General features: G+C 38.8%; 1 protein-coding gene across 2 annotated transcripts in view; it reads left to right on the top strand.

Annotated features, from left to right (window-relative positions):
• nptnb (neuroplastin b) overlaps positions 1-26,261 on the top strand; it is a 29,675-nt gene that overhangs the window by 873 nt on the left and 2,541 nt on the right. The window contains exons 2-8 of one of the 2 annotated variants that reach the window (XM_018666827.2): positions 10,277-10,624; positions 15,552-15,726; positions 17,031-17,125; positions 20,135-20,268; positions 20,515-20,788; positions 26,047-26,068; positions 26,178-26,251. In XM_018666827.2, coding sequence (XP_018522343.1) covers positions 10,277-10,624; positions 15,552-15,726; positions 17,031-17,125; positions 20,135-20,268; positions 20,515-20,788; positions 26,047-26,068; positions 26,178-26,238 — 1,109 coding nt within the window. In that variant the 3' untranslated portion in view covers positions 26,239-26,251. The remainder of the gene's footprint in view (positions 1-10,276; positions 10,625-15,551; positions 15,727-17,030; positions 17,126-20,134; positions 20,269-20,514; positions 20,789-26,046; positions 26,069-26,177; positions 26,252-26,261) is intronic. The other variant, XM_018666829.2, reaches the window with a different exon arrangement.

Genomic DNA, 26,261 nt, shown 5'->3' with positions numbered 1-26,261 from the left:
TTTTATGCAAGGTTATCTTACTTGTAGTGTAGATGTGTCTGTAAGAGGAATTAACTGTCACTTTAGGACAAGTCCTATGTGTTGTCAGATTTGTTTTAAAACTGGTACTGGGAACAAAACTGAGATGTGTACCTTCATGGAATTACTTCTGAGTATTTACATACAGTAGCAGACTGTGGGTCGCCTGAGGCTGTCAGTGTGCAGTTTGTTTAGTCAGAGGGGGTTGGGTAGCAGAGAGTGTCAAGCAAGACCAACCTGCTCTGGATGCTGATCAAGTCTTGTCAACACCAAACAGGCTAAAGACTCGCCCAGTGTATGTTTTAAGCATATGGCAGGTGTTGGAGCTATGCATCTGTTTGATTTGACATAACTACTTCCTCATGATGCCACATTTCCTGTGATGCCCCCGCCCCCACTGGTTCAGTCTTCAGTTATTGCAAAACTAAATACACAATTCACATCCTCATTTCCTAATCTGATTATCATTAAGCATTTTGGAGCACCAGATGTTTCTTCTTTGCAAAATTTCAGGGTAAAATGAATAAGAGATTTGGTCTACAGACATTCACAGCTGCAAAGGATGTTCACCTGTGACTTTAATTTCAACCATTCCAGTGTTTTTAAATCATAATAAAACTGATAAGATTTGCTTGAAATAAATGTCAGCAACATGCTGTTGGGTGTTCCAAGCTGTCCTCCTCTGATACAGCATGTCCTGTGTTCAAATTCTGTTGAATCACATCACCCAGAGGGGCACACAAATCAGCAGACATTCATGAAATGAAAGTGGAATTCTTTTTAATCCTTTTTTCCCCCAATTTTTAAAAGAACCTCAATAGGCTCCTTGTGCAGAGCTGTCAAGTCGGTGATTTAGTACGCAAATGGAATCAATCGGTTTCAGTTTTTGTTAACAAAATAATCATTGCCTCTGTGTTAAGACGCTGCTATACCCACATGTCAAGGCCTCGTGTTGACAAATCAGTGTCACTGACATGATTTAATCCCCTTAAAATAAGACAGAGAATTACTCTGCATACTTAGAATTTTAACGCTTAATGTCCACCTCATCTTCTCCGTGGGATAATCAGACACCCACTACGCAAGACTTAATAAGACATGTATTCTGATGTCACGATGAGGAGGTTGTGAAAAACCTCACTCTACCACTGTCTTAACTTTAAAGGACTGAATTTTGCAAGGATTTGAAATGGACACTGCTCAATATTAGTAACACATTACTACACTATTTTTGTGTGCAATAACAGTTGAACAGAATATGCAGAAGTGGAAGAACAATTGAAACGTAGATAAGTTATAACTAGACAAGAAATAACTGAATCAGCCTATGTCTTCAGCTGAGACAAAGAACCAAAACTAAAATACCACAGCAGTTATATAACAAAATATTATCCCTCAAATTCCTTGCTTTCTTCTTTGTTAATTTCTCTGAGGTGCTTGTGAAGTGTGTGCACGCACATTGAGGTGTTCTCTGATCTTGCTATCTGGAAAATCAAATACCCAATAAGCCCTCTATTGTTTGATAAAGTCCAAGCAAAGGCATTCCAAACACTTCCTGTGGTCTTTGCCCAGTGTTAGAGCCCACTCACTGAGGCCCAGTTCACACCACAGAAGCACACACACACACACACACACATACAGTATACAGCCTCGGTTCAGTGGGAGACAGACTGGTGCCACCCAGTCACTAAGTGTGTCAGTGCTTTATTTGTCTTATGTAGCAATTCTAAATTCATAGCTAATATACAGATGCATTTCATTTCCAGTAAATAGACTATATATTTATTACAGCCGTAATAAGCAGCAGTTAGTGTTCAGCACCAAAGGTATTATTCTGATAGTTGCTCACTTCGCATGCTTCCAAAAGCCATTTCATTTCCCTCTCACAGGTCAGATTAAGGGTAATCGGTGCATGGCTTCTTATGCAATCCTAGATTTTCCTGTGATATTACAGAGTTTGGGGAGTGACGTGGGGAGAATAATAATTATAAGTGCATGAGATGTAATCACTGTGTCTGGGAAGCTGAGGGAATTCATGCTGTAGTTTTTGTCATGTTTAGGAAAAAGTAGGCCTACTATAGGTGGCCGGTCTCTGCGACAGATATTTGGAGGACTGTAAATAGCATCCGTCCATTCTGCCTCGTTTCTATTTTTACCACCGAGACAGAGCACTGAGAACTGTGGCTTTAAGGTCCTTTTGTGAAAGTGAATCCATTAACTCTTAATGGACATCCTCCTTGTGCACAGCTGCACACAGCCTTCTAAAGCCTCGCTAGGTGGCTGTGGACTATTTAAGCCGAGAGATGGTGTGATCTTTATGCGAAGAAAAGAAAGGCTGTTGAGAAGGTGGCTGGGGCCTGACCTGAAGAAGTGCTTCGGTGTCTTACATAATTTCCCAGTACAAAGTGCTGTAGCCTGCTCCTGCTGCCAACTCATTGTATTATTACTGTGTGTGTGAGTCAAGACATGCAGATCATGTCAAGATAACCTCTAGAAGCATGCATGGATATTATTAGTTCCATGTTAAAAGTCAACCTTTTAATTTAAGCAGTTGCAACATCTAAGCTAGCAGTTGCTTGAGACTGGGCACACACAGCAGCAAAAGTTGGTTCTATTTTAAGGTCACACCATTTAAGTTTAAAGAGATAATGTAGAGAAAGCAATGTCCATATTGCAATATGGACATATTGCATTATGTACTGCAGGCCAACACGGCATTTTACAGCTATGCACCATTCAATCGATAAGCCAATAGGATGCAGCAGCTTGTCCATTATCATGTTACTGTCCAGGCTGTGGACAAAGGTACATTCATGAGTCTGGAAAATATGCTGTAGGACTCGAGCCAGCTCTTACACTGAGTCATGCTTGCCCACTGTGAAATCTGATATGGACTGCACTGATTAGGAGCAGCATCACACAGTATAAAACACACTGCAGGCATATACTGATGCACAGCTGTAAGGTGAGCAATGTTTTGTATAATAGTGATTTGTCAAGGGAGGGTTTTTGCTGAGCATGCTTGCTTGTTTTTTTTTTGTTTTTTTTCCAACACCACCCTGCTTCACATTAATACAGTTACACACATTCACTGCTGGAAGTTTCCCAATTTAGCCACAGCCCTGTATTACTGGCTGTTCTGTTGGAGGTTAAGTGTGCTGCACAAGGGCAGCTCAGAGTCTGAATACTTAGAGAGCTTACTTTCATTTAAACCTTGCCTGTTTTTTTCCCATAAGCCTGGGTATTTTAACTAGTGATGTAGCAGCCACAAGGTTGCTTTTTTTAAAACCTAGAAACTCATGCCAGCTGATGTTCAGCATAACAGAGTTGACAAATAATAATACTTGGAGGCATGTAGGAGATTGGGGAATAGTGTTCGTCACCCCTGAAGAAAACAATTACTAGTGGAAGACACTCTCCAGGAGGTGTGGTTTTTCTAATTTTAGAATTATCTTGTTATTCCAATGATGAAAATCTGCGTCCTGTGACGCACCTGTCTCCATGCTTCTCAGTTTGTTGTTTTTTTTTATCAAATCATTTGAATTCCCTTGTTTTGACCTCTGAAAGAGAATGAGGAAGTGCTTGCTGGTTGTGATTAGAGGATGGGATTAGAGCATTTCTACCCAGCACAGGGGTTATTGGGATTTAAATCTCATTAAACTGTTGCCTCTCTTCTGTGATCTGAATGACAGACTCAAGTATTACCGTTGAATTGGAAATAGTCGGCTCAAACGTCACAGTTCTTTCTGGAAATTCAGATTTGCAAATACCGGCAATATTTTGTCACTTTGCTCCACCACAGTGACATCAAATATAGTATATATCACTGATCTGAAGTCAGTAAGAAAAAATCTAACCACTGAGAGCTGCCTATCTTACACAAATTTAGCTGCATACTGCAAATCACACCTTCAATGTGCACAATGTGTTTTTAAATCTGCTTTTAGGGACAGAAAATGACCTTCTAGGACTTATTCTGGCAGTTCTGCATGTATTAGGCTGATGCTACTACAAACCATTTAGCAGTTATCTACTGTTGATGCACACAATGTTTTACATTCATTCTAGCATATATGAATATCAACTTACAGAGACATGAAACTTGTTTGATACATGTCAATCAACATTAGGAAGAATTTAGTTATTCATTTATTTCATTGCATCAAAGTGGTTTTGGTAATTTAGCTGCAATCAATGTTCGTATTAGTCAAACTTAAAATCCAAAAGTGCTTCTGGGGTTTGATTTTCCAGCAACAAAGCTCAAGAATGTGTTGTTTTTTTTCAACAGCCAACTCTTAAACCTGTTTTGTACGTGCAAGACATAATAACAGCCCTTTTCTGCATGGATTAAACAGAACAGTTTTGGTTATGCCCTTTGTCAAACATGTTGATAAAGGGCATAACCCTGAATGTTTGCTAGGTAGGAAATTGATCTAAAAACTACCAATATGACCGTTTAAACTTCTTCTATGTTTAACATTTTGACACATTAAGGAGGATATGAAGGTGCACATGTAACTTTGGACAGTGTCAACACATGTTATCTACCATCTGGTAGATTAAAAAGTAGAGAGAAGGTAAAGACAAAAAGCTGCTTCCACAAGTGTGTGGTGACACATTATAAAGACATTGTGGCTGATTGAGGGAACAATATCATGCTATTGTCACTTGTGCCTAATCTGACCTTTTCTCAGGACTGCGTGGGTGTGTACAGGCTATCCTTGACTGACAACTCCCTGACTCACCTTATTTGTTTTATGGCACATGTCAGGGCAGGGCAAGTTGCACCTTTATGAGTCTTTCTGGGTATTCAATGACCTTGACACACTCCCAGGACAATTCTGCCCAACTTTAACATAAAACGAAGTCTAACTGAGTTAGGACAACTGAAAACACCGATTTGGATATGATTGACTTTCAAATTTCACCTATAACCATCACTAAGTTAGATCCTATTAGCTTGATTTTGTTTAAGGAAAAAACAATTACTCAGTGGTAATTTCTTTACCATGTGACTTACAATATTATAGGCAATACTGCAAAATATATACAACAATAGGTGAAAGGTACTAAAATCTTAACTGTAGTCGCAACTGTAATGTACTGTCATATGAACGACCTGTAAAGACACACATATCTATCACAGTAGCATGCAGGTACAATAAAGATCCACAACCTCAGACACACACACACACACACACACTGCCTAGCACATAACCAGTTCAGTGGCCCTAGGGGATTTCCTGCTCACTGCTTTCTCTGTCTGTGTTGTGCGACTGCGGACAGGGATCCAGGTTGTAGGCAGGCAGCTGACTCACTCTCGGGCTGCATGGTGGTGGTGTGTGGCGAGCTGTCAGTTCTCAGGGGAGCTCTCCTCTCTACCTACATCAGTGGAGTAGGTAGGCTGTAATGACTGTGACTTCCATGCAGCCTTAGACAGAGCTTGTCGCAGAAAGCTACAGGTTATTTTGTGCCACTATTGTGCGCATGTCATGGGAGAATGAAGTGAGCTAAAGCGTGTAAGTCAGACGTGGCACTGTGAAGGACTTAATTATTTTGTGCTAAATAATTTCTGTTAAACCATCCACTCATAATCATTTGACTTCCTTCCGTCATTTCTTTCAACTATCCTACAATATTTTGATACAACAATACTTTGATACTGTGACACGGACCAGCAAGACACCCCCACTTCGGCAACATCTGCTTAGCTAATATTTTAGTTTGCATTCATTTGTGTCAGTACAAACCTTATACTGGCCTTACAAATAACACTTGTAACATTACAATATACATACAGCAGCAGCTACTGGGAAGGATTAGTTGAAACAGAACATTCCCATGTTAGCTCTGCAAGCATTAGCAATTAGCTACCTTTAGCAACCAAGTAAATGGAAGGAGCAAGCAACTCATATTTCAGATCTACCTCTAAAGTCGACAGGCAGAGAGTATTAAAAGATAGGTTTTAGGTGAGGTAAACAGCGGACAGAGGCCTGATTTATATCTCCTGCAGGCTCTACGGAGCTTTAAGGTGATAGTTTCGCTTACTAAAGCTTTTAGCCCACATGTCTTTAGTAGATCATGAGCACTGTCATCAGCAGTACTTAGGATTCCCTTCTGCTGTATATGTGTGCAGATAGACCAGTCTACTTATTGTTAGACGTAATGTATTGCGTCATGTTGTATTATGTCCTTTGTCAGCCTAAGTGTTTGAGAGCTTTTTATTTCCTGTTTTTATATCCCTATACTTATGCATATTTAACATCAACAGTGACTTTGTCATGTGCTGCATCCTGTGTGTGTAGCCACTGGTGTCCATAGTATGGATTTTGAGGAATTACACAAACCACAGGGTTGTCATATGAAATTGCTGTAAAATGCAGAATACAATATGTTCATTATATATGTTTTTATGTAGAAGTTTGTGGCTAATATATTCATGATGAAGTAGTGAAAACAGCATGAAACTGACCATTTTCCTTCACACTTTTTCCTTTTTCTTATGTCCATGTGAAGTAAACAGAAAGCAAAATGTGTCCACTATAAAAATATATATTATACTTTGTTTAATTTGGAGGTCACATTGAGATTAAGATCTCATTTACAAATAATATATAGCATGCTGTAATAATCATACATCGTACTATAGTGAAAATGATACCATCAGCTTTTTTTTTTTATCTTTTAAGAACAAACTGGCTGTAACTAAAGTCAACACATCTTCTTTTTAACCAATGACCTCCCTTCTCATTTGCATAAATTTGAACTCTGCTCATCTTTCTCCTACTTTATTGCCAAGTCGCCGAGATCCGTCCACCATCCACAGCTCTCATTCTTTGTCACTTTTCGTCTCCCAGCACACATTTGAAATGAACAAGTACCGGCTGGCTGCTTTGTGTTCTGTTTTCACTGCCAGTGTAAGCTCCTTGTTTAAACAACACGAAAATTGGTCTGCTCACTGGCCGAGTGTTGTCTGTAGTTTGTTCTGTGCGTATTTCTCCTCAGAGCCTCCCTGAGCCTGAATTTAAATGAAGTCATCTGTTCCTTTCTCTGATTTAATTTGCCATCACCTTGGAGGAAATTCATTGCCTTTTTTTAAGCAGATACTATACTGTGATTATGAGCTCTTATGCATGACTGACAATAGTTATCTATGCCATGTGCTAAGCCAATTTACTGTCATACCCATAATAATAGTAGAGAATGCCATAGTAAATGTTCTGTCAAATTGAAATATTGCTTTAAAAGTGTAGGCGGACAGGCTTGGATTCACCCTCTGGGATTATGTGGTGAGCTTGATGGGCCCAGATGTTTCCAGAGAAAAGAAACAAATGCTAATTACTCTGCATATCTCTAGGCATCGCACATAGGAACACAAGTTGTAAGCACCTAATATCCTTAGACGCATCTTCTAACAGGAAGACTGCAATTTTTTTTTTGTTGCTAAATTCTCTTCATAGTCTCTCTTTCCTGTCATCTAATTTATTTTCATATGGCTGTGAGTCACGAACTGGTGTTGGGCAACAGACTTGTTACCATGGCACTAACTAGAATCCATGTATTGTTAAGTATGTGAAATATCTTGGCTGTTCGCCTGTGCAAACAGAATAATGCTCTCAAGCTTCGCAAACACTGTGCATTATATTTTTATGGAAAACAACTAAATAAACCATGTAAACCTTGTGAATGGTATTTATTTTTCACCTACCAGTTAAACTTTCAGTAAAATTATTTCAATGAAATGTACTTGGTTTCATTGTGGGAGTGAGCTGACTACTGCAGTTGTTTACACTCCCTCCTCAAGCTCCTACAGGCTTATCTGTTCATGTGCTTATGATACATTACTTTGAGCAGGGCAGACAGATCTGGGAGGGCCTGTAAGCTGTTGTATTTAGACACAACACACAGTCTACCACTCAAGAGACCACAGGCTCTTTGTTCCCATTTCCTCTACAACAATTCAGGGCAGAGTTAAGGCAGTGTATTTTTTCTGATTTATTTAAGCACATGTGGTTTACAGCTGACAGGCTGCAGGGGCGGCAGAGAACAGTCTCTGTGGTCCAGGTGATTTGTCATTAGATGAGGTTCATTAAGGCTGGCAGCATATTGTTGGGTGAACTACTGATGTGGAACAGGGTCATGAATCAGGCACAGGCACAGCATGGTACACTCACAGTTGTGGTAATAATGCTTATGGATCCCATTTCATTATGAATTCCACTCTCTTTCAGGTTTTAAATGTGCTTCCTGCTCCACATGAACAGTAAGGTAGTCCAAAGGTAGTTAGAAAAAAATGTGGGCTGTTTGTCCGACCCCCTAAGATTAAATGCCAGTGGTGTGATGTATTTGGGATTTGGATAAATATTTAAGTTCCACATGCTGCTTAAATAAAGTTAATTTTGCTTTAAAAGCCCAACTCAACTGTGTGACTCCAAAACATCAGTTCATTCAGTGTTTATGGGGAAGCCGGTTGAACTATCCTTCTTCACTCTGACCATATGTCAGTTTTGAAAACCTGCTCTTAAAGTCCAGCTTAACCAAAATGAAAGCTGGTTGACCTAATTTCTGGTGTTACCAGTACAAGCTGATATGGATGAAAAGAGATTAGGTTTATACATACATACAGTTATATCTATTGGTAATATTTTCTGTGAATTGCTTTTAATATAGCATTAGCATTTCATAGCATTTCAAGCTTTGAAGAAAAAAAAAACAACGAACCAGTAAAATTGGTATCAGTATTAAGACATATTAGTTTTTATGCAAGTAAACTGTGAATATAGTGAGAGTTCAGAATACAGAGTTTAAAAACTGATCCGAGCATTTTCATTCAGTAAAATTTAAAAACACGCTACAAAATATCATCTACAAGAATTTGGCAGCCAATAATAGGAAAATAGTGACACAAGAAGGCCCTGCATTTGAATCCCTGTCTGCATGGGTTTCCTACAGGATCTCCAGATTCCTCCCACACATGCAGGTTATATGAACTGGTGACATTAAAAATTGCCCTTAGGTGTGAACGTGAGTGTGAATGTGTTTGTCCGTCTGCATGTGTTAGCCCTATGACAGACTGGCGACATGTCCAGGGTGTACCCTGCCTCTATGTGCTGGGATAGTCTCCAGCACCCCCGGGATAAGTAGAAAATGGATTTCATTATAGGAAACTGGTTTAGAACAAAGATTAATGGAATACAAGCTTATACACAGTATGGTATTTGCCAGATTTGGTGAATTTGTAGGGGTGGTGAAATATGAAAAAATGCTTTTGTTGTGTTTTTGGCACCAAAAACAAACTACTTCTTCCTTTGCCATTGGCCTCACTGTCAAGCTTTTATTGATGATGCATTCCTCTAACTAACAAACCTACTAACATCTTTGGTGGAGGTAATAACCTGATAGTTTTATGACTGACAGCGTTCGCTATACCCAAGATGCACATTATTGTACCTTTTCATTTCAGCAGGTTTAATAACTCTTCAATGACATTCATTCCTCTGACAGAGTGCTGTCAGTGAGACTTAAGCTCAGGGGGAAAATTTCTAAGCCACTGATTTTGATGAATCACATGCTTTTCTATGTAGAGTTCTTTTTCAGCACTGACAAATATGTGGCATACTTGTAAGAAGTTTTCATTTCATTTGGGTCAAGCAGGTGGTGCTATAGACTGTTGCAACACAGTAACTGCAGGGAAACAGTTGGGTGATTGCTCTACTTGACAAAAACAAGCCTTTAAGGAACTGGCTGAGACTAATTAAACTTCCCTTCACCCTTTATATATATATATATATATATATATATATATACACACATATATATATATACATATATCTACCAAGTGTTTTGTTACATATACTGCATTCAATGTACTGTTATCAATGTTTTATTCAAATGTTTGTTCAAGCATTAGCATGTGAAAGGTACACATCAAAAAATGATACCAGCATGATTTGCTGGCTTGGACTTGGGACTGGTTGACTATGACTTTGTCTGACACTATGGCCTTAGTGGGCCAGGGAACCATGACACTGAATGGACTGGATTTAGACAATCATTAACCTTTACTTTTTCCACCTATCAATGATTTGAGGCTTGCTTCTTTTTCATTTGCCTTTAATCATCCTCTCTTTTTGGTTCTAATTGCTCTGATCCTATTTATTTACCTTCTCCATCCCTTAACCTTTCCACATCTTCCTACTGCTCTAACCCTCTTCTACCCTTTCCTTCCCTGCCATCCCAATACACTTTTCCTCTCCAGCTGGGTTTGTGAAGTCGCCCATGTCTGAGACTAAGCTCACGGGGGACACCTTTGAGCTGTACTGCGACGTGGTTGGTAACCCCACTCCGGAGATCCAGTGGTGGTATGCGGAGATCAACCGGGCCGACTCCTTCAAGCAGCTGTGGGATGGAGCCCGCAAGCGTCGGGTATCTATCAACACGGCCTACGGCACCAATGGGGTCAGTGTGCTCGGCATCACGCGCCTCACACTGGAGGACTCGGGGACCTATGAGTGCCGGGCCAGCAACGACCCCCGGCGCAATGACCTCCGACAAAACCCTGCCATCACCTGGATCCGCGCCCAGGCCACCATTTCGGTGCTACAGAGTGAGTGGTCTATGTCCCCGTAGTACCTAGATGGTGAACAAACCACCAGTTCCCCTGTCCCAGCCACTCCAACCTGTAAAAACCTCTCAAGAGCCCTCCCTCACCACAGCGGTCACTGGCCAGGCATAAAATAAAACAAACACCAACCACGTTATTTATCCTTATTCATTTTTTAAGTTTCTTTTTATAGTGGCAAAAATAGGGACAAAAAATCTGATTGTCTAAATCCCTTATGCCAGTGGTTGCTTTTTGTGTTTTGTTTTCATCAGTATTAAATTTTGTTTCCTAATTTGGTTTGAAATATATTTATGTTCTCTTCTACTGAGCTCAGTAAACTCCCTGCCTCTCCCAAAATCCCTTGAGCATCTTGTTGTAAATGACCACAAACCCAGGAACTTTACCCAGTCTCTATCTACATTTCCCTCTTTCCTCCCACACCAGACCTTTGTTCTTACTGTCTCATGTGTCCTTTTACAATATTCTGATCATTATCTTTTTCTCTGTATCCTAATTTCACCCATTTCTGGGTTTATTTGTGATACTTATTCCCTTAACATTATGTTGTGTCTTTTGCGTTGCGTGGATTGTTTTATTTACTTCAAAGCCCTGCCTGCTAAATGCAGCGGAAACCTAGTGGTGCTTTGAAGTAATGGTGCTTTTGATTTGGCTTTCTCACTCTGGGCACGGTGTAAATGGGACTGTAAGAAGACACAAGGAAGGATCCGTTAAGGCGTAAAAGAGTGATTAAAAGAAAACATTTTCTGTTTTCAAATTTGCGTGTGGTAATCCAATAAAAGAGGAGACCACGCAAGGGCCTTGAGTGTCTCATTTCTTGTTCAGATGAGACAGAGATTTCACCTTCCACAAAACAGTCTCTCTGGACTTGCCTGTGCCAATGTGTAACCTTGTGCCTTCTCAGCCATTAAGCGTGTGACTATGAATCAGTAATGACATTATATCCTTTAGCCCTCTGCTCTATGCACACTAACATTCAAACAAACTGAATTTCAACTGGACCCTTCTAATCTGTCCATGCTTCGGTGCTCTGCCCACTGGAGCACAGGGAGATGTGGAATGTTGTTAGTCATAGTGAAGCTCTCTGAGAAGCTTAGAGGAGTCTGATCATAGCTTACTCTTCTGATTGGACTGACAAATTTTGACTTCTGGTGAGCACTATTTGATTAGGTGTAGGACTGATGCAATTCCAACTCTTATGAGAAGTGCAATGGACAGCAGCCGTTCACTTGTCTCATTAACTTGTTCCTTACACTCCATCAAACCTGCAGTTCTGATCTTACATATATTCTGTCATTACTGAAGAGTAAATGTTCTTTGCATATACATGTAATATCCAAGTTGTTACATGTATATAACAGGCTATACATAATAGCCCACTGATATGAATGTATAGTATGTAGCTGGAGAAACATGCTGAAGTATGATTGTCTTGTTTTGGCCTCCTAGTTTTGCTTAATTTAGTTTGTGAATGTGAATTGCTTTCAATCAGTATAAGTAAGATAAGTAGATATTTATGTACTGTATATGCAGTGTTTCATTCCCATTACAAGGCTTTTTATTTGCTGTTCTGTTTGGCATTTGGATCTTTAAGTAAATGCAATCTTAATATTGAATTTTCAAAAAACAAACAAACGTACAAACAAAAACAGCAAAAACAAAAAAAAAAAACATGCATGCATGTATGGACAAAATCTACTGGGGATATATATTTTTAACATGTGCTTTCTATGTGCACTTAAAATTATACTGTACCCAAATTATCTTTTGAGTATGAAACTCTTTAAAAACATTGTAGTGGTCTTGATAAAGGAATAGTTAGACATTTTCGGAAATACTATTATTTACTTTTTTTTTTTGTTTTCCTCTGATGAGAACAATACCACTCACATTTCCAGACAGTAAATATGAAGCTACAGCCAGCAGCTAAGCTTAGCATAAATCTTTGAAACAAGGGGAAACTGCTAGCCTAGCTCTATCCAAAGGTTAAAAAAAAAACATTCAAGATCAATAATTATTTAAATATGTACAAAAACCAAAGTGTAAAAATTGCAAGTTGTGATTTTACAGGAGGTCATGTGCTGAACCATTTCTTGGCTGGGAGAACTGATTTCCTAGTCTAGTTGTTTTCCAATCTTTATGCTAAGCTAAGCTGCTAGGCTACTGGTTGTGACAACATATTTAATGTACCAACACAAGTATTATGTTGTAGTGGTATTGATCTTCTCCATGCAAGAAAACAAATAAGCATATTGCCCAAGATGTTGCACTGTTACTTTATCAAAGAATGGCAGCTGTGGTCAGCTTTAATTTATGCCAGTTACAACTCATTCCAATGATGACACATTTTCATGCCAGAAAAAAGTATTAAAATGTCTGTAGAGACTTCTCCAGCCACTCCTCCATCATTGTTGATTGCTACACCAAAATATGTCTAAATATATTGCTTCTGTGTCGTATCTCCCTTTCCACACTCTCCTTGAAACACCTGACGTTCTCATGGATGTGGTCTGTTTCGCTGTATTTTGGTGAAATAGCTGTTTGGAATGTAACTCAACATAAAAATGGACATAGGAGTGAATTGTAAAAGTGGCTTATGGTGCAGGAGTGGTTTGAAGGCTTTCTTTGGATGTTTCTCCATTATTCTTTCTAAGGGTGAAAAACTTTTCACCTTTGGAATTCATCATGACCCACATGAATTCAAACTAAATACAGCTGGTTTCTTTGTGAAAAAGTAAACCTTAACTCTTTTTTAGCCACTCTTCAAGTGTTTCATACTCAAAAATATATACACATAGATTTTCTATGTAGTATCACTTTAACTATTTACACAGATCTCTGTGGATTTTGAGTACAGGCATACTGTACAACTAAAAGTCAAGTCTATTTTAAAGTAAAAGCACATTTGTGAGACTTTGCTTTTTCAAACAGCCACGATGGTATGTGAGCCTCTGCTGTTTGTTTTGCAAAGTAAGACAAATGTGTGATGTTCTAAATCAGACGTACAAATGTATTGAAAATTGCATATCCTTATTAAGAATGAGTGCTTCAAACCATTTAGCTCAACCACGTGCTCAGGAGGCCCACTATTCTCTCTGCGCCAGCACAGTGACTGGCACCTTTCTCTGGAGTGAACCTCTTGTATTGTGATGTGCTGCAAATTCATGATTTGAGGCCTGACTTGCCCTTTACAATGACTTAATGTTTCCCTAAATATAGACATTTCCGAGTTGGTCACTATGTCTCAGCTATTTAGTTTAATTGGTTTCACACATCTTGGAAAAATGTAACTGAATACAGCTCTACCTCACATTAAAACAAAACTGGTACTTAAATGATCTACCAGATGATATAAAAAAGAAAACATATTTGTACTGATAATTTAAAAATGTAAAAGCCCTCATTGTGTAATATTTGTTAGTTAATTGGATACAATCTCAATTTGAATGCAGCGCTGTATTAGAGTACAAACAAAAGGAAACTGGGAATCAGGTTTCACTACATCTTGACTCATTTAGAGCAGCATTTTATATTTGGTTACATTCTGATATGATGATACATTATCCAACAGTTCCCACATTTTAAGTTGTGACAAGGTGTCCTACAAACAACCTTCTGGTTAAATTGCCTATGGACCACTGTGCCGTGCTTGCTAAATGTTAATTTATGTACCTCATGTTGTGTGTGTACGCATGTCTCAAAGATACTATTAATAGTACATGTGGTTCTGCTTGGTGGGGGAGAGAGAGATGTAAGAGGGGTGGGGGTGGGTGGGGGGGAAGAGATATCCCCTTAGCCATTGAGTATACAGAATAGCAGGAAGAAGATGCCATGAATGCTAATAAAAGTCACTTGCCAGTCTCAGTAGCCCGTCTTTCCCCTATTCCTCCCTTTGCCTTGCTAGTGGCCTTGCAGCAGCAGCAGCAGCAGCAGCAGCCTGTAGTAGGATTATGATGCCTCTCCTCTCTGCTCCTCCCCTCGGGGCTCCATCGTTGCCATGGTTGGCCCGCCCTGGAGGAGGAGGAGGAGGAGGAGGGCGGAGGAGGCTTCGTGCTCACCACTCAAGGCAGAGCAAAGGGTGCCTCGCTCTCAGATGACACCTCCTGCTTCCCTGAACGTCCTTGAAAAATGGACCCTGGTATTGTTTAGTAACCGGTGTGCTTAGCAGTTTAGAGGCTGAAGTCATTTAAGTAGCCATTCAGCAGGGATGTATGATGTCAAAGGACTGTTCAGTGTTATATCAATCTTTAGGCCAAACACACGGCTTATTTTATCTCTACACTATATTCTGATGACATTTACATGCCAGCTCAGGGTAAGACATATCTAAGAGCCGATTTGGTTTCCTCTATTACAATAAAACATAAAAATGACTGCAGTTACCAGCTGCAGGTTATCTTCTATCTGTCAATTATCCTCCTGGAATCTATGTGAGTGTATAATCATTAAGAGGATCTAGAAAATAATTTCTAAATGCAGCTCTCTGACCAAGAGATAGGTGTGAGATAGGTAGAATCAATCAAATTAATATTTGATTAATCTTTTGTCTAAATATCAGACAATATGCTGCATTTCTTCCTATACTTTTAATGTTGATGTATTGTTAATGTGTATTACTGTACTATTACTGCTCATAAGACAAATTAAGCCTCAATCAAAAATAATACTTAATTACTTTTTTACTCTCAAGTTAAATGGTTGACTCAAGGCATTCCAACTGTTTCATATATTATTATTATTATGTCTTTTGTTTATTTGTTGTGTGCACCTTTGTCTTCACTTCATAGACACCCTCCTACACAGATCGTATAAATACAGCATACAGCCTACAGCTACTACAGCATGAGAGGAAGCATTAAAGCAGCATTGAGCCCCAGTTCTGTGATAAGGTTTGACTGTCTCTGTCTTCCAGAACCAAAGATCAATGCCTCTGATCAGACCATCCTGTCAGCGGACACCTCTGGCAAACCAGTTACCCTGCAGTGTAACCTCACCACTGCCCACACTGCCCACAAGGATAGCTTCTGGATGAAGAACGGACAGAAGATCCCCAATACACAGACAGAGCAGAAGAACACAGCGTACAGGTGACGAACATTCCACCTCTGTGTAGTCAGTAAGACATATTTTGGGAGAGAGCACAGTGCGGATAATAAGTGCTCCCAGGAAAGTGAATGAGAATTCATCTACAATTTGTCTAAAAATTTTAATGCAATATGAAAGTGGCTATGCAAGCAAAAAAACAACACTGAGATAATAATTGCACAGTCATGTCTTGGTCTCAAACAGTGGAAGTCAGGAGAAATACTCGTCAGAAAATTTTGGAGTACGGGACCTTGCTGAGACAAAGACTTTACACTGATTGGCTCTAAGTTTGAAATAGGAGTGTTGCTCACATTTTCAGAGAGAGTAACTCAGGTTTGTTTTTCTGCTTGGCTAACTAAGTGTTGGTACTTTCTTGTAAATGGGTCAGACCACAGAGTTGCACAGAGTTTTACATTTTCCGTTCTACAAATAAGTAGTCAGTGTGTTATATTTTGTGCATATCCCACAGACATGGGAGAGACAACAACTCATCAAAGCTAGACTGTTTGTACAATCAGCTTCAAGCAGTTACTGAGGCAATTAATAAACACATATTTTAATACATTTTAATGGACAGTTTTAGGTATATAGCACATCTCATTACATTATACTGCTAAGCTTACCAGCAAGTTACCACAAAATATCAGTGCATTTTAATGAAGAATTAGAAGTATATGGTTCATTGTTTTCTTCATGTTTGCATTGATTAATCTGCACTATATTGAAATTGTCAAAAGAGCTTGCGAGGAACGTCTTTGTTTTTGTTTTAAATACCTCCAGATCTCTACTGATTGAGATCTATGCTGATGTTATTTCCAGAGTATTATGTAGCATATCACTGCCTCAAACCAAATACTTAATTATACCTATGCATCTAACTAGATAAACTACATTATAGCCTGAAGCACTAACTAGTTGTTAGCTCCTGCTGTCACACAGTATAAGCATTGGAGCACAAAGCTACTGTCACCCCTGTAGACTTACCACAGACTCTCCCTAGCCACAAGATAAGACCAATTGGTCACTTCCTTGTCACATTACATCAGTGATACTCTGAAGATTACAGCTAAAATGCCTGTGGTGCCCTTCCCTGCAGAATCCAGAGCTGCTGTTCCGTAATATAATAACATAATGCCAAAAATTTGTCTCCCATGGCCTCGTGAGCCCCTCAAGCTTTCACTACTGTAGTCCAAGCTAATTACTAGAGTTAAACTAAAATGAGTTGACTTTACTTACTTGATTACTTGCAGTGTGACTGGTAAATTAAAATGATGGTATAAGCTGGTGTGGTTGTGTTTTGTTGCAGAATCACTAAACCACGGGCAGATGATTCTGGGGAATACATGTGTGTTTACACATTTGACATGGCACCAAATGCAAATGCTACAATTGAAGTAAAAGGTAAGACTCCTCTGTGATATATTAACAACTGAACCTTTAAACATGAATGACACTTTAAAGTGAAATATCACCTTTAAAAAAAATGACTTCCACCATGATGTGCTCAAATTCTGGAAAAGCCCTCACATTCATTTTAGCTTACCACATGTTGTCTGTGGTTTTCTGCTGTGAGATGGAGAGATAAAGGTGTCCTAGAAAAGTTAATCACCTAAAGCTGTGTGAAGAGAGATCTTGTTGACAAAGATGTTTAAATTCTTCCAATGCAGTGGTGATGACAGGGAGCAATCCTGAGGCTGTTGTCACTCTTGGCTTTCACTGAGAGGACAGGCTAGTAAAACGGACAGGCACTGCACATGCTCACCAGTAAACATGCAAACACTAGGCCCACAAGGAGGCGTCCTTCAGAGTAGTTAGACTCTTAAAAACTGAATTAACAGTGGTTAAACTTGAGAAAGTTGACTACAGTCTATGTAATAGCTAGAAAAGCTAATCAAAGAACAACTGTGTTGGTTTCATTCAAGCTGACAGCGAAGCCATCAACTTGAATAAGGAATCTTCTCTGAGTAAGGGCAAGTGAAACCCTGTTCAAGAGAAGCTTGGCTGTGTGTAGTGCTTAAGCCAATTTGCTGTGGCATGGCTGTGGTGCATACTGAGCATGCCCTGCCTCTTACTCCGCGGCTGTCTTAAAGCGCTGCCTGATTGCGTAACATGGGTGATGACCGTGTGTGTTCTGTTTTCACTGGATTGTGAGATGACAGGACTCATCGCCATTCAAACTGAAGTGTCCTAGCCATCACTAGACTGCAGGCCTGTGATTGTTGAGACTTGCTTTCTGTCCCCTCTGGAGAAAAAAAGTCAGTGTTTTAACTAAACTGATGATGCATGATTTTGTCCTTTTAACAGGCCTACATTCAAAATATTGAAACAACAGGATGTTTTGACGTTAAGAGTAGGAACCGTTGCTGGATCTAAACAAAGCATTTTCTTCAGTTCTTAAACGCTCTTGTGATTTTCTAGAGGTGTTTGAGATCTTTTGTGACCCAGGTAGCAAGCCCACTGTTATGCTAGCCAGCTTTGCACTGTGCTTCTGGCAGCAGTTCACTGAGATCCCTCGCCTACAGTGTCCTTGGCACACTCATCCTTGCAGGACTCAGCTCAGAGGCAACAGATGGAGGGTTCTGTGATGTTGTAGGATTAAGGCTCTGAATCCTGTCCCAGCCATCTCGGTGGCGGGAGTGGAGTTTATTGTCTGTGATACTAAGCTTACCACAGCTACATATTTGGTACCTCATATTTCTCAAATTTTACTGAATGTTTAGCACATTTCTCTGTGTAAATGTCTTAACATGCATACCAATAATTTCACATTATCATAAAGAAATACATTTGACCTCCAAGTTTTACAAAAATTCTCAAAATCTCAACATGCAGCTACTTAAGCTAGTGGGAGGTTTTATTTTAATGGCTTTTTAACATCTAATGTCATCTTACTCTGTTTTTTCTATTCTTCTCTGATAGTCTTGACCTTGCTCCCCTTCACACATCCCACTCACACTCATATGTCACTTTACCACTGTCTAGCACACACAGATTAATAATCACAGTCGAGAGTGTGAAATAGAGAATTCTTCCCGATGTTAGCGCCACTCTGAGGGCCGTCTCTGTGCTTGTCACTCACTGACATAATACAGTCAGGGTAAGGCACAAATGAGCTTGGCCACTCCCCTGCTCGGGGAGCACGTGTGCGAGCCATAATTAGAGTGGGGTGATGTCACCAAAGAGTTCAGACCCCTCCTGCTCTATTATCCATGCGCAACTGAAAAATGCTCACTCCAGGCCTCTCTCTTATCCTGCTTAATTGCATGGAAGGAATTATTGTAATTTTGAGGATTAGTGGAAAAGCAGGAACAGTTATCTTCCTGGTGCTGTGCATAGTTAAATAGAGAATCTGTGTCTCAGACTCTGTTCTATTGATGGATCAGTTTGACTCGGCATCGGTTGCAGTGCTTTATGACATATGCCAGAATTTATTAAATTCATAACCTTTGTGTTGCATTTTTATCATCGGCTCATTCATTAATCAGAGCCAGTTTACACCATTTTCCTTTGGCTCAAAATCTCTTTTGTGGAATTCGCTGTGGAATTATTTTGAATGGGAACATCTGGAGGCTCTCATATCATACTGATCCCCCTCTTCCATGGCCTCATTATGAATTGTACTGAAACGCTTTTATCTATCTCAGAGTGATACTCCCCATTGTATAGGTTGGGTAGAGATACTAGAAACTCAGTATCTACTACTAAAAAAAACAAAACAAAAAAACAAGAGAATGCCAAAGTCATAACGAGGTTATTTTGGAAGCATTCAACAACTATAGCCCCCATAAGGTTTTGACAGCACGCGTATGTCAAAGACTAATGGGAGCTATAGTTTTTAAAAGCTAACAAAATAATTTGTGCTACATGTTAAAATGACCTGAACTGTATCAGTGAGTATAGTAGTAGACATCCATTTGCTTTAGAATATGAGATGAATTAAACATAACCCTATGGGTAGATTGTGGGGTCAAGTGGAAACCAGGATAGCCTAGAAATGTAGGAGACATGCCACAGCACAAATTCAGGAACCTCTGTGTGAGATACTAAGTGATACAGTGATTTGATTTAACAAAGTAAATGATGGAATGCAATGCATATGATTTATAAAAAAAAATATCTGTAAAGTGCCCAGAAAGCTTCCTCTGGACTGCAGCAGCTTGAAGTTATGACAGTTTCATAGGGAACTGAGCTGCTTCAGTGAATCAGCCCTGCTGTAGACACTCTTAATTACACTCCTCTCTCTTACATACACATCTGAACAACACAAATTATTACCATAGCCAGCGCAGCCAATCATGCTTTCCTTATTCATGCCATCTGGTAGGAGTTAAAACGTTCCTCTGAATGTTTTTAGCTTCTTCTGCCAACTCAGCTAATTATCAATTTTATTTATTTATTTTACCTTTGCAGCAAAACCTGATATCACTGGCCACAAGCGAAGTGAAAATAAAAATGAGGGGGAAAATGCAATGCTGTACTGTAAGTCTGTTGGTTACCCACATCCCACCTGGACATGGCGTAAAGTGGACGGAACATCCTACACGGTACATGCATGTACCGTGTATTTATATGGATATGTATACAGTATATAAAAATGTAAAAACTGAGAAACCATAGTAGAAACAACAGATAGATATATACATACAGGCATATACTGTATATATATACTGTATATATACACAGGTACAATAAATAGATGCAATTAAGGGCATGCTATATATCTACTCCAAATTAAGCATTTTAAATACATTTCCAATGTAATTAACTGAGAAATGGTCATTGTGTTCCAGGACATTGACAACTCCACTGGACGCTTTTTCATCACTAACAGAGACAACTACACAGAGCTCAACATATTAAACCTGGATATAAACACAGATCCTGGACTATACGAATGCAATGCCACCAACGTGATTGGAAACACTGCTCAGACCACTATACTACGGGTGCGCAGCCATCTTGCGCCACTTTGGCCTTTCCTGGGTGTGCTCGCAGAGATTATAATCCTAGTAGTCATCATCGTTGTGTACGAGAAGCGCAAGAGGCCAGATGACATAATTGATGGTAAGAAAACTTTTTCTCTGGACATTAAATAATACACAATGAAAGTAGATATTAAATGACTTATGTTCAAATTACAGCATAGCAATTCAAAACCTTGAGACACAAAGTGTTTTTGTCTGATGTCTGATCTTTGCTATAAAAATACTGACATATTTTAAAAATACATTACTTACGTACTGTACATACTTGGTCTAAGAGCTGAAGTTTTAATGAGGATAAATCAGTAAAGGTTTGCTTTGACATGTTAGATAAGAAATTTCAGAAAGTACCAAAATTACCAAGTAACTTTTTCCCAAAAGGACAATGGCTGTAAGGTCATATGTCCTCTACAGAGGAGAGTATCAGATCTGAAGCTAGAGGCATGTTTACAGACACAAGTAAACTTTTCAACCATCAGATCGCATCAGCTCTCAGAGGGGATCTGTAGTGGCCAAGTGGCTATCAGAGGACTTGCCTCCTCTCCTCTTGACTGCTGTGGTGAAAGGAGAGAGGAAGGACATTGTTGCATATATGCCACATAATAGATGCATGCAAATATGACCTTTATAGATGCACATCAGGTAAACAACAGGGGACCCACAGCTAACCTTTCCATGGGTTGGCTATTTCTGGGCTGTACTAACGGCAATGGTAACAGGCACATTTGTGTTCATAAACATGTGGGGTTCTCAGCGTATAGCTGTAAAACATATCCGTCCCAATATATAACTTAATTGATTACTATTCTTTTCCCCCTCCCCCTTCTTTCCAAATGGCAACATAAACTAAATGGGTGGTAAGTGAGAGATCCTGCATGGTTTCAGAGATTTTTTTTTTTTTCTTTTTGTCAATTTGTATGTTTTTACAAGCCTACAGTCCATCCAAGAACACTATGATCCTTGCTTAGATATTGCTGAAATAAAAAGTTTAGAGTGAAGTTTACTTTTAGACTAGTTACGATAAAATAAAAATTCCATCCATTTCCATTTCCATTAGGCTGAACCCAGTTGTGTCACATTTCGACAGGTGATAGTCAAAAGTTCTGATGGATGTTGGATTAAATTTCGTACATTTTCGAAGCGCCATGATCTTTAGTGGTCTTTTAAAAGCCCAGTCAGTCCAATTTTTAACTATACGGTATAACTTATAACTGTATTTCAAATAAAAATGTAGCCTGTACAAGGTCAAACAAGTACCAGGTCAAACCCTTAGGGCTTGGGTGCAGTAGACAAGGTTTGGACTGTTACAAAAAATGCTAGCAAATATACAGCTGATGAACATTCCCTAATATTCATATGTATAAATTTGAACGTTACAGTTCAGTTGCAAAATTATCTGGGTACCTGTGGCCCTGTTTGCTAATTACTTTCATTCACTCATATATAATTCAAAACAAAAATGTTAGCATCCCCAAATCAACAGATAAATCAGAAAGTTAATTTAAAGAAATATGTAAATGAATAGAGACATGAGGAAATATACATAATTTATTATTTCCTTAGGTACATTTATTAACATTTATTTGTTTCTTTTTTTCTTTCTCCGTGTGTGGTACTGAGGAGGAGTGAATTTGATATTTATGTATAGTTATCAACTCCAGACTTCATTTGTCACAGGAACTTTTTTACTTTGTAATCAAACACATAATGGTACTATGTTTTTGTGAATACTTTAATATGGCCATGGCACTGTGGATGGAATAGTTTATGCCTGCATCGGCCAGGAAATTCTTATAAACAAAAGTGTAAAGCTAAAACTTTGATGCACTCTGCTCATTTTGATGACTTCCTTAGCTTATTTGAGAAGCACAATAGACATTTCAAGAAGTCCATGTTACTGCCTCAAAGGAACTGGACACTTTTTGGTCTGACTAACTGAAGCAAAAACACTGGAGATTACTAGATAGTAGATATTAAGGATAAACTAGATATTAAGGCTTTAAACCACCCATAAGACTTTTTATAGCCTACTAACAGGCCCAGTCTGTAACAAACTGGTGCTTGCTCCATTTAGTCCATTTAGCTCCAACAACTACTTTTATGAATAGTTAAATGTCTGTTTTACAAGACAACCTTCATCTTTAATCTAACCTACTGAATAAAAAAACAATGTGCTCTCTTTAGCTCAATACAGTTGCAGTATTATGGGGATTCGAAAATCTTCAAGGGCTCCTGGTAAATGAAGTTATACCTAAGCATTTGTAGGCGGGGACTGAACATTAAACCTAGATATCAGAACCACATCTGGGCAATGCAAAAGTAAACATGGGAATGAAAAAAAAACCCAGAAATAAATGAATATAAAACAAAGAAATAACCACAGCAAGTATTCATTTTCTAATTCAGTATCCATTTACTTATTCCTTTGTGATTTTAATATTGATTTAGTTTTAGTTTTGTCAGATGCAGCACCCTATATGCAAGTTCAGTTTTTCCATTTAACAGAAGAAGCGGCCTGTGCTTCAGGAGGCAGACATAATCGCATGATAAGAATATGACAAGATGAAAATGTCTAGAAAGCCCAAAGGCATCTCCAGTCACCAAAGGTTCTGTCTGACCTCTACTCATGTGGCTTTGCCTTCTTTTCATTTTGGAATGAAACATGAACACAAGGAAAATACAGAACCACAACAAGTCGTCCCACTAATATGAATCACCCCAGCTGGGCAACAGTTGCACGCCATACTCTAATACAGACTAAACAAATAAAGCTTCAGGGTACATCCTGCTTTTCATTTACTTAGTCCAAACAAAATAAGATTTACTCAAGATTTACTCATAGTCAAATGTGTAAGGAATATTAAGTAGATAAATCTGTTACAGACTTCAGTATCTTTATCTTAATCTTTTCCTCAGATGTGACACTGTTTTCTTCCTCTTTACTGAGTGTATACACTTTAGTTAGACTTCAGGCAGTCCCTCAGTAAGGGTTAGGGTGACAGGCTATAAATATGTCATTTAAAGTGGTCCAAAGTAGCGGTTATTCATACGTCACAATCCACTTACTAATGTTTTAAAAAGTATGAACATCAGTTGCCACCACGTAATATTAACATGTTTCTTTCAGTTTTACAAAGCACTGTAGGTATCAGTTTATAATAGCAAGTAACTAATTACTAACCATTATTTAATATAAAATTTACTTCTTTACCCAATCAAAATAAGGCACTATGGTTGTTAACCATATCTATAATCATTTGTCATCTATATCTGTCTATAACCAATAAGGATCTAGCTCTATCTAAATAATGATATAAGCTGCATAACATGTAATATTATTTGTTTGTGATCTGTTAAAATACTTGATAATTAGAAAAAACAAACCAAAAAAATGCATTACTACATGGCTTGCTGAAAATACATCCGCACACACACACAATCCACACAACTCAAGTCAGCTCTGTGCATGGCCTCTAGTTTGGTTTCATCTACCGGAAAAATGAAGCGATTAAGGTGGATTATATTTGCCATGTTTATGCCATTCAAATCAGGAATGAGGACTCCCTGCTCACGCTGCACAGCCTCTCTAAAATCTCCTTTTAGCATCCCGTATTCCCGGAGGTTTTGGCCCCTGTCTGCGTGCATTATGAATTCTGGTCTCTTGATGGCTTAGCTGTGTTTGAACACTTTTATACTCCACAGCCAAGGGCTCTGAGGCAGAGGCTGACATTTCTATCCCGTGTTTCAAAACCAGTTGCTAAAATTACAGATTTTGCTGTGTGATGGTTTGCTAAATAACAACTCACTTTATGTAATAAGACAAATTTAAGCAAAAACAACTTGCACCCACATACTGTATATTAAGTTACATAAAAAACTACATCTGATGCAATCAGACTTGATGCACTGCAGTGATTATTATTCAACCATCAATCTCACACCGTAAAAATCTGTTATTTGTTATGTGCTTGCACAGCCATTATAGTAAACATAGCTTTTGTGGTGTTTACATACGAGGTGTGAAAACGGTGGGATATGCTGACAGATGTTCCTCCTCCAAATGATCACAGAGCCATGTTTTTTTTGTCTAACATTATAACTGCCATAATCTGCTCCATATTAATGCCATGGAATGCTGCTAATGCTGCTTATCTCAGACTTACAACTGCATGGAAAATATCTCACTGTGACTGGTTACTTACCCGTTGACACATTTTCATCTGTATGCCAAACACCAACCACCTTGTCAACCCCAAGGCTGTGGGTTTTCGAACTAACCTGTCACCCAGTGCAACAGTATTCACTATTATTCACCAGTTCCTGTTCCTGCAGTGTTTCTTACTATGACAGTGTAATTTATGTTGTTTACTGCACTGCTGTATGGTGAGAAAGAAAGACAATTTTATATGTTTGTCCCAGTGAGAAAATTCTGACTTGAAAATGTGGCTTTTCATTTGTGTCGATAGCCTGAATGGAATTAGCATTGAATAGAGATATTAACTGTGCACTGCAGGGAAATGATGCAATCTTGAGATGCTGAGAGAAGTCTTTGAAGAGATCCATGTTTTTATGCCAAGTCGGTTATAGTATCACACTTATGTACTAGGCCCTTTCAAAATCACTATGAAATTGCTTGGTATAATTAAAAGATGGCTTTAAGTGAGCCATCTGTAACCCTCCTACACATATGCTCAGCCTGAAATGAGCAGGAACCCCATGAGATTCAGATGGCATGTGAGGTTAAGTTAACAATGCTTGGCGATAAAGCTGTGTTTACAGGATCATAACACAGTTTTTTCACATTTAAGCCCTTCTACTACAAATATATCACAGCTGACCATTTCCCTAAGCATACAGATGCTGTATATTATCTTTATCTGAATGAGTTTTTACAACCTTGCAAGCAGCCTGTAGTGTCCAGAAACCTTCTTTAATACAACAAGCCGAGTTTGTTTATCAGAACACAGAGCTTGAGCAGACAAAGCTGTTCAGCAGCTGACTCCCATGTCTCTGATGTCAGAGCTTCCCACCAGTGCATGATTCTGCCACGACCAGTATTTCAGTATCTCAAAGCAATCTGTGCTTTCAGCTGCAGTATTAATGTTCATTGTTTGAAGGATTTGGGAACCTATCTAACAAATGTCAGGTTTCTGAAAGTTGGTTTTCACAAATTAAAGTCAAGTAGTAGCTGCCTGGGAAAAAGGGAAATGTGTCAGCAAAGTAAAGTACACATTATTTGCAGTAAATGCACTGAAACAACACAAGTATTTTCCTTCCTATCTTTGTCTGATATTTGACTTCTGTGTTCTGTTTTTGTTCTTTTCTATCCTCATGTCACAGATGATGAACCAGTTGGTCCAATGTAAGTAAAGAAATATTCATACAGTCATACATATAATCATACTGGGTGCTGCTGTAATTTGAATTGCTATTACCTTTAGGTCACAAAATCATAACTGCCTCTTTCCTAGGAAAACAAATTCAACAAACAACCACAAGGACAAAAACATCCGCCAGAGGAATACAAAATAAGCAATTTACTCAAGTAAGGCACT

This window comes from Lates calcarifer, linkage group LG2 (assembly GCF_001640805.2).
Source record: "Lates calcarifer isolate ASB-BC8 linkage group LG2, TLL_Latcal_v3, whole genome shotgun sequence".
NCBI classification, from domain to species: Eukaryota; Metazoa; Chordata; class Actinopteri; family Centropomidae; genus Lates; species Lates calcarifer.
The sequence above is the reverse complement of the archived record's forward strand: the minus strand, read 5'-3'. Positions and strand labels throughout refer to the sequence as shown.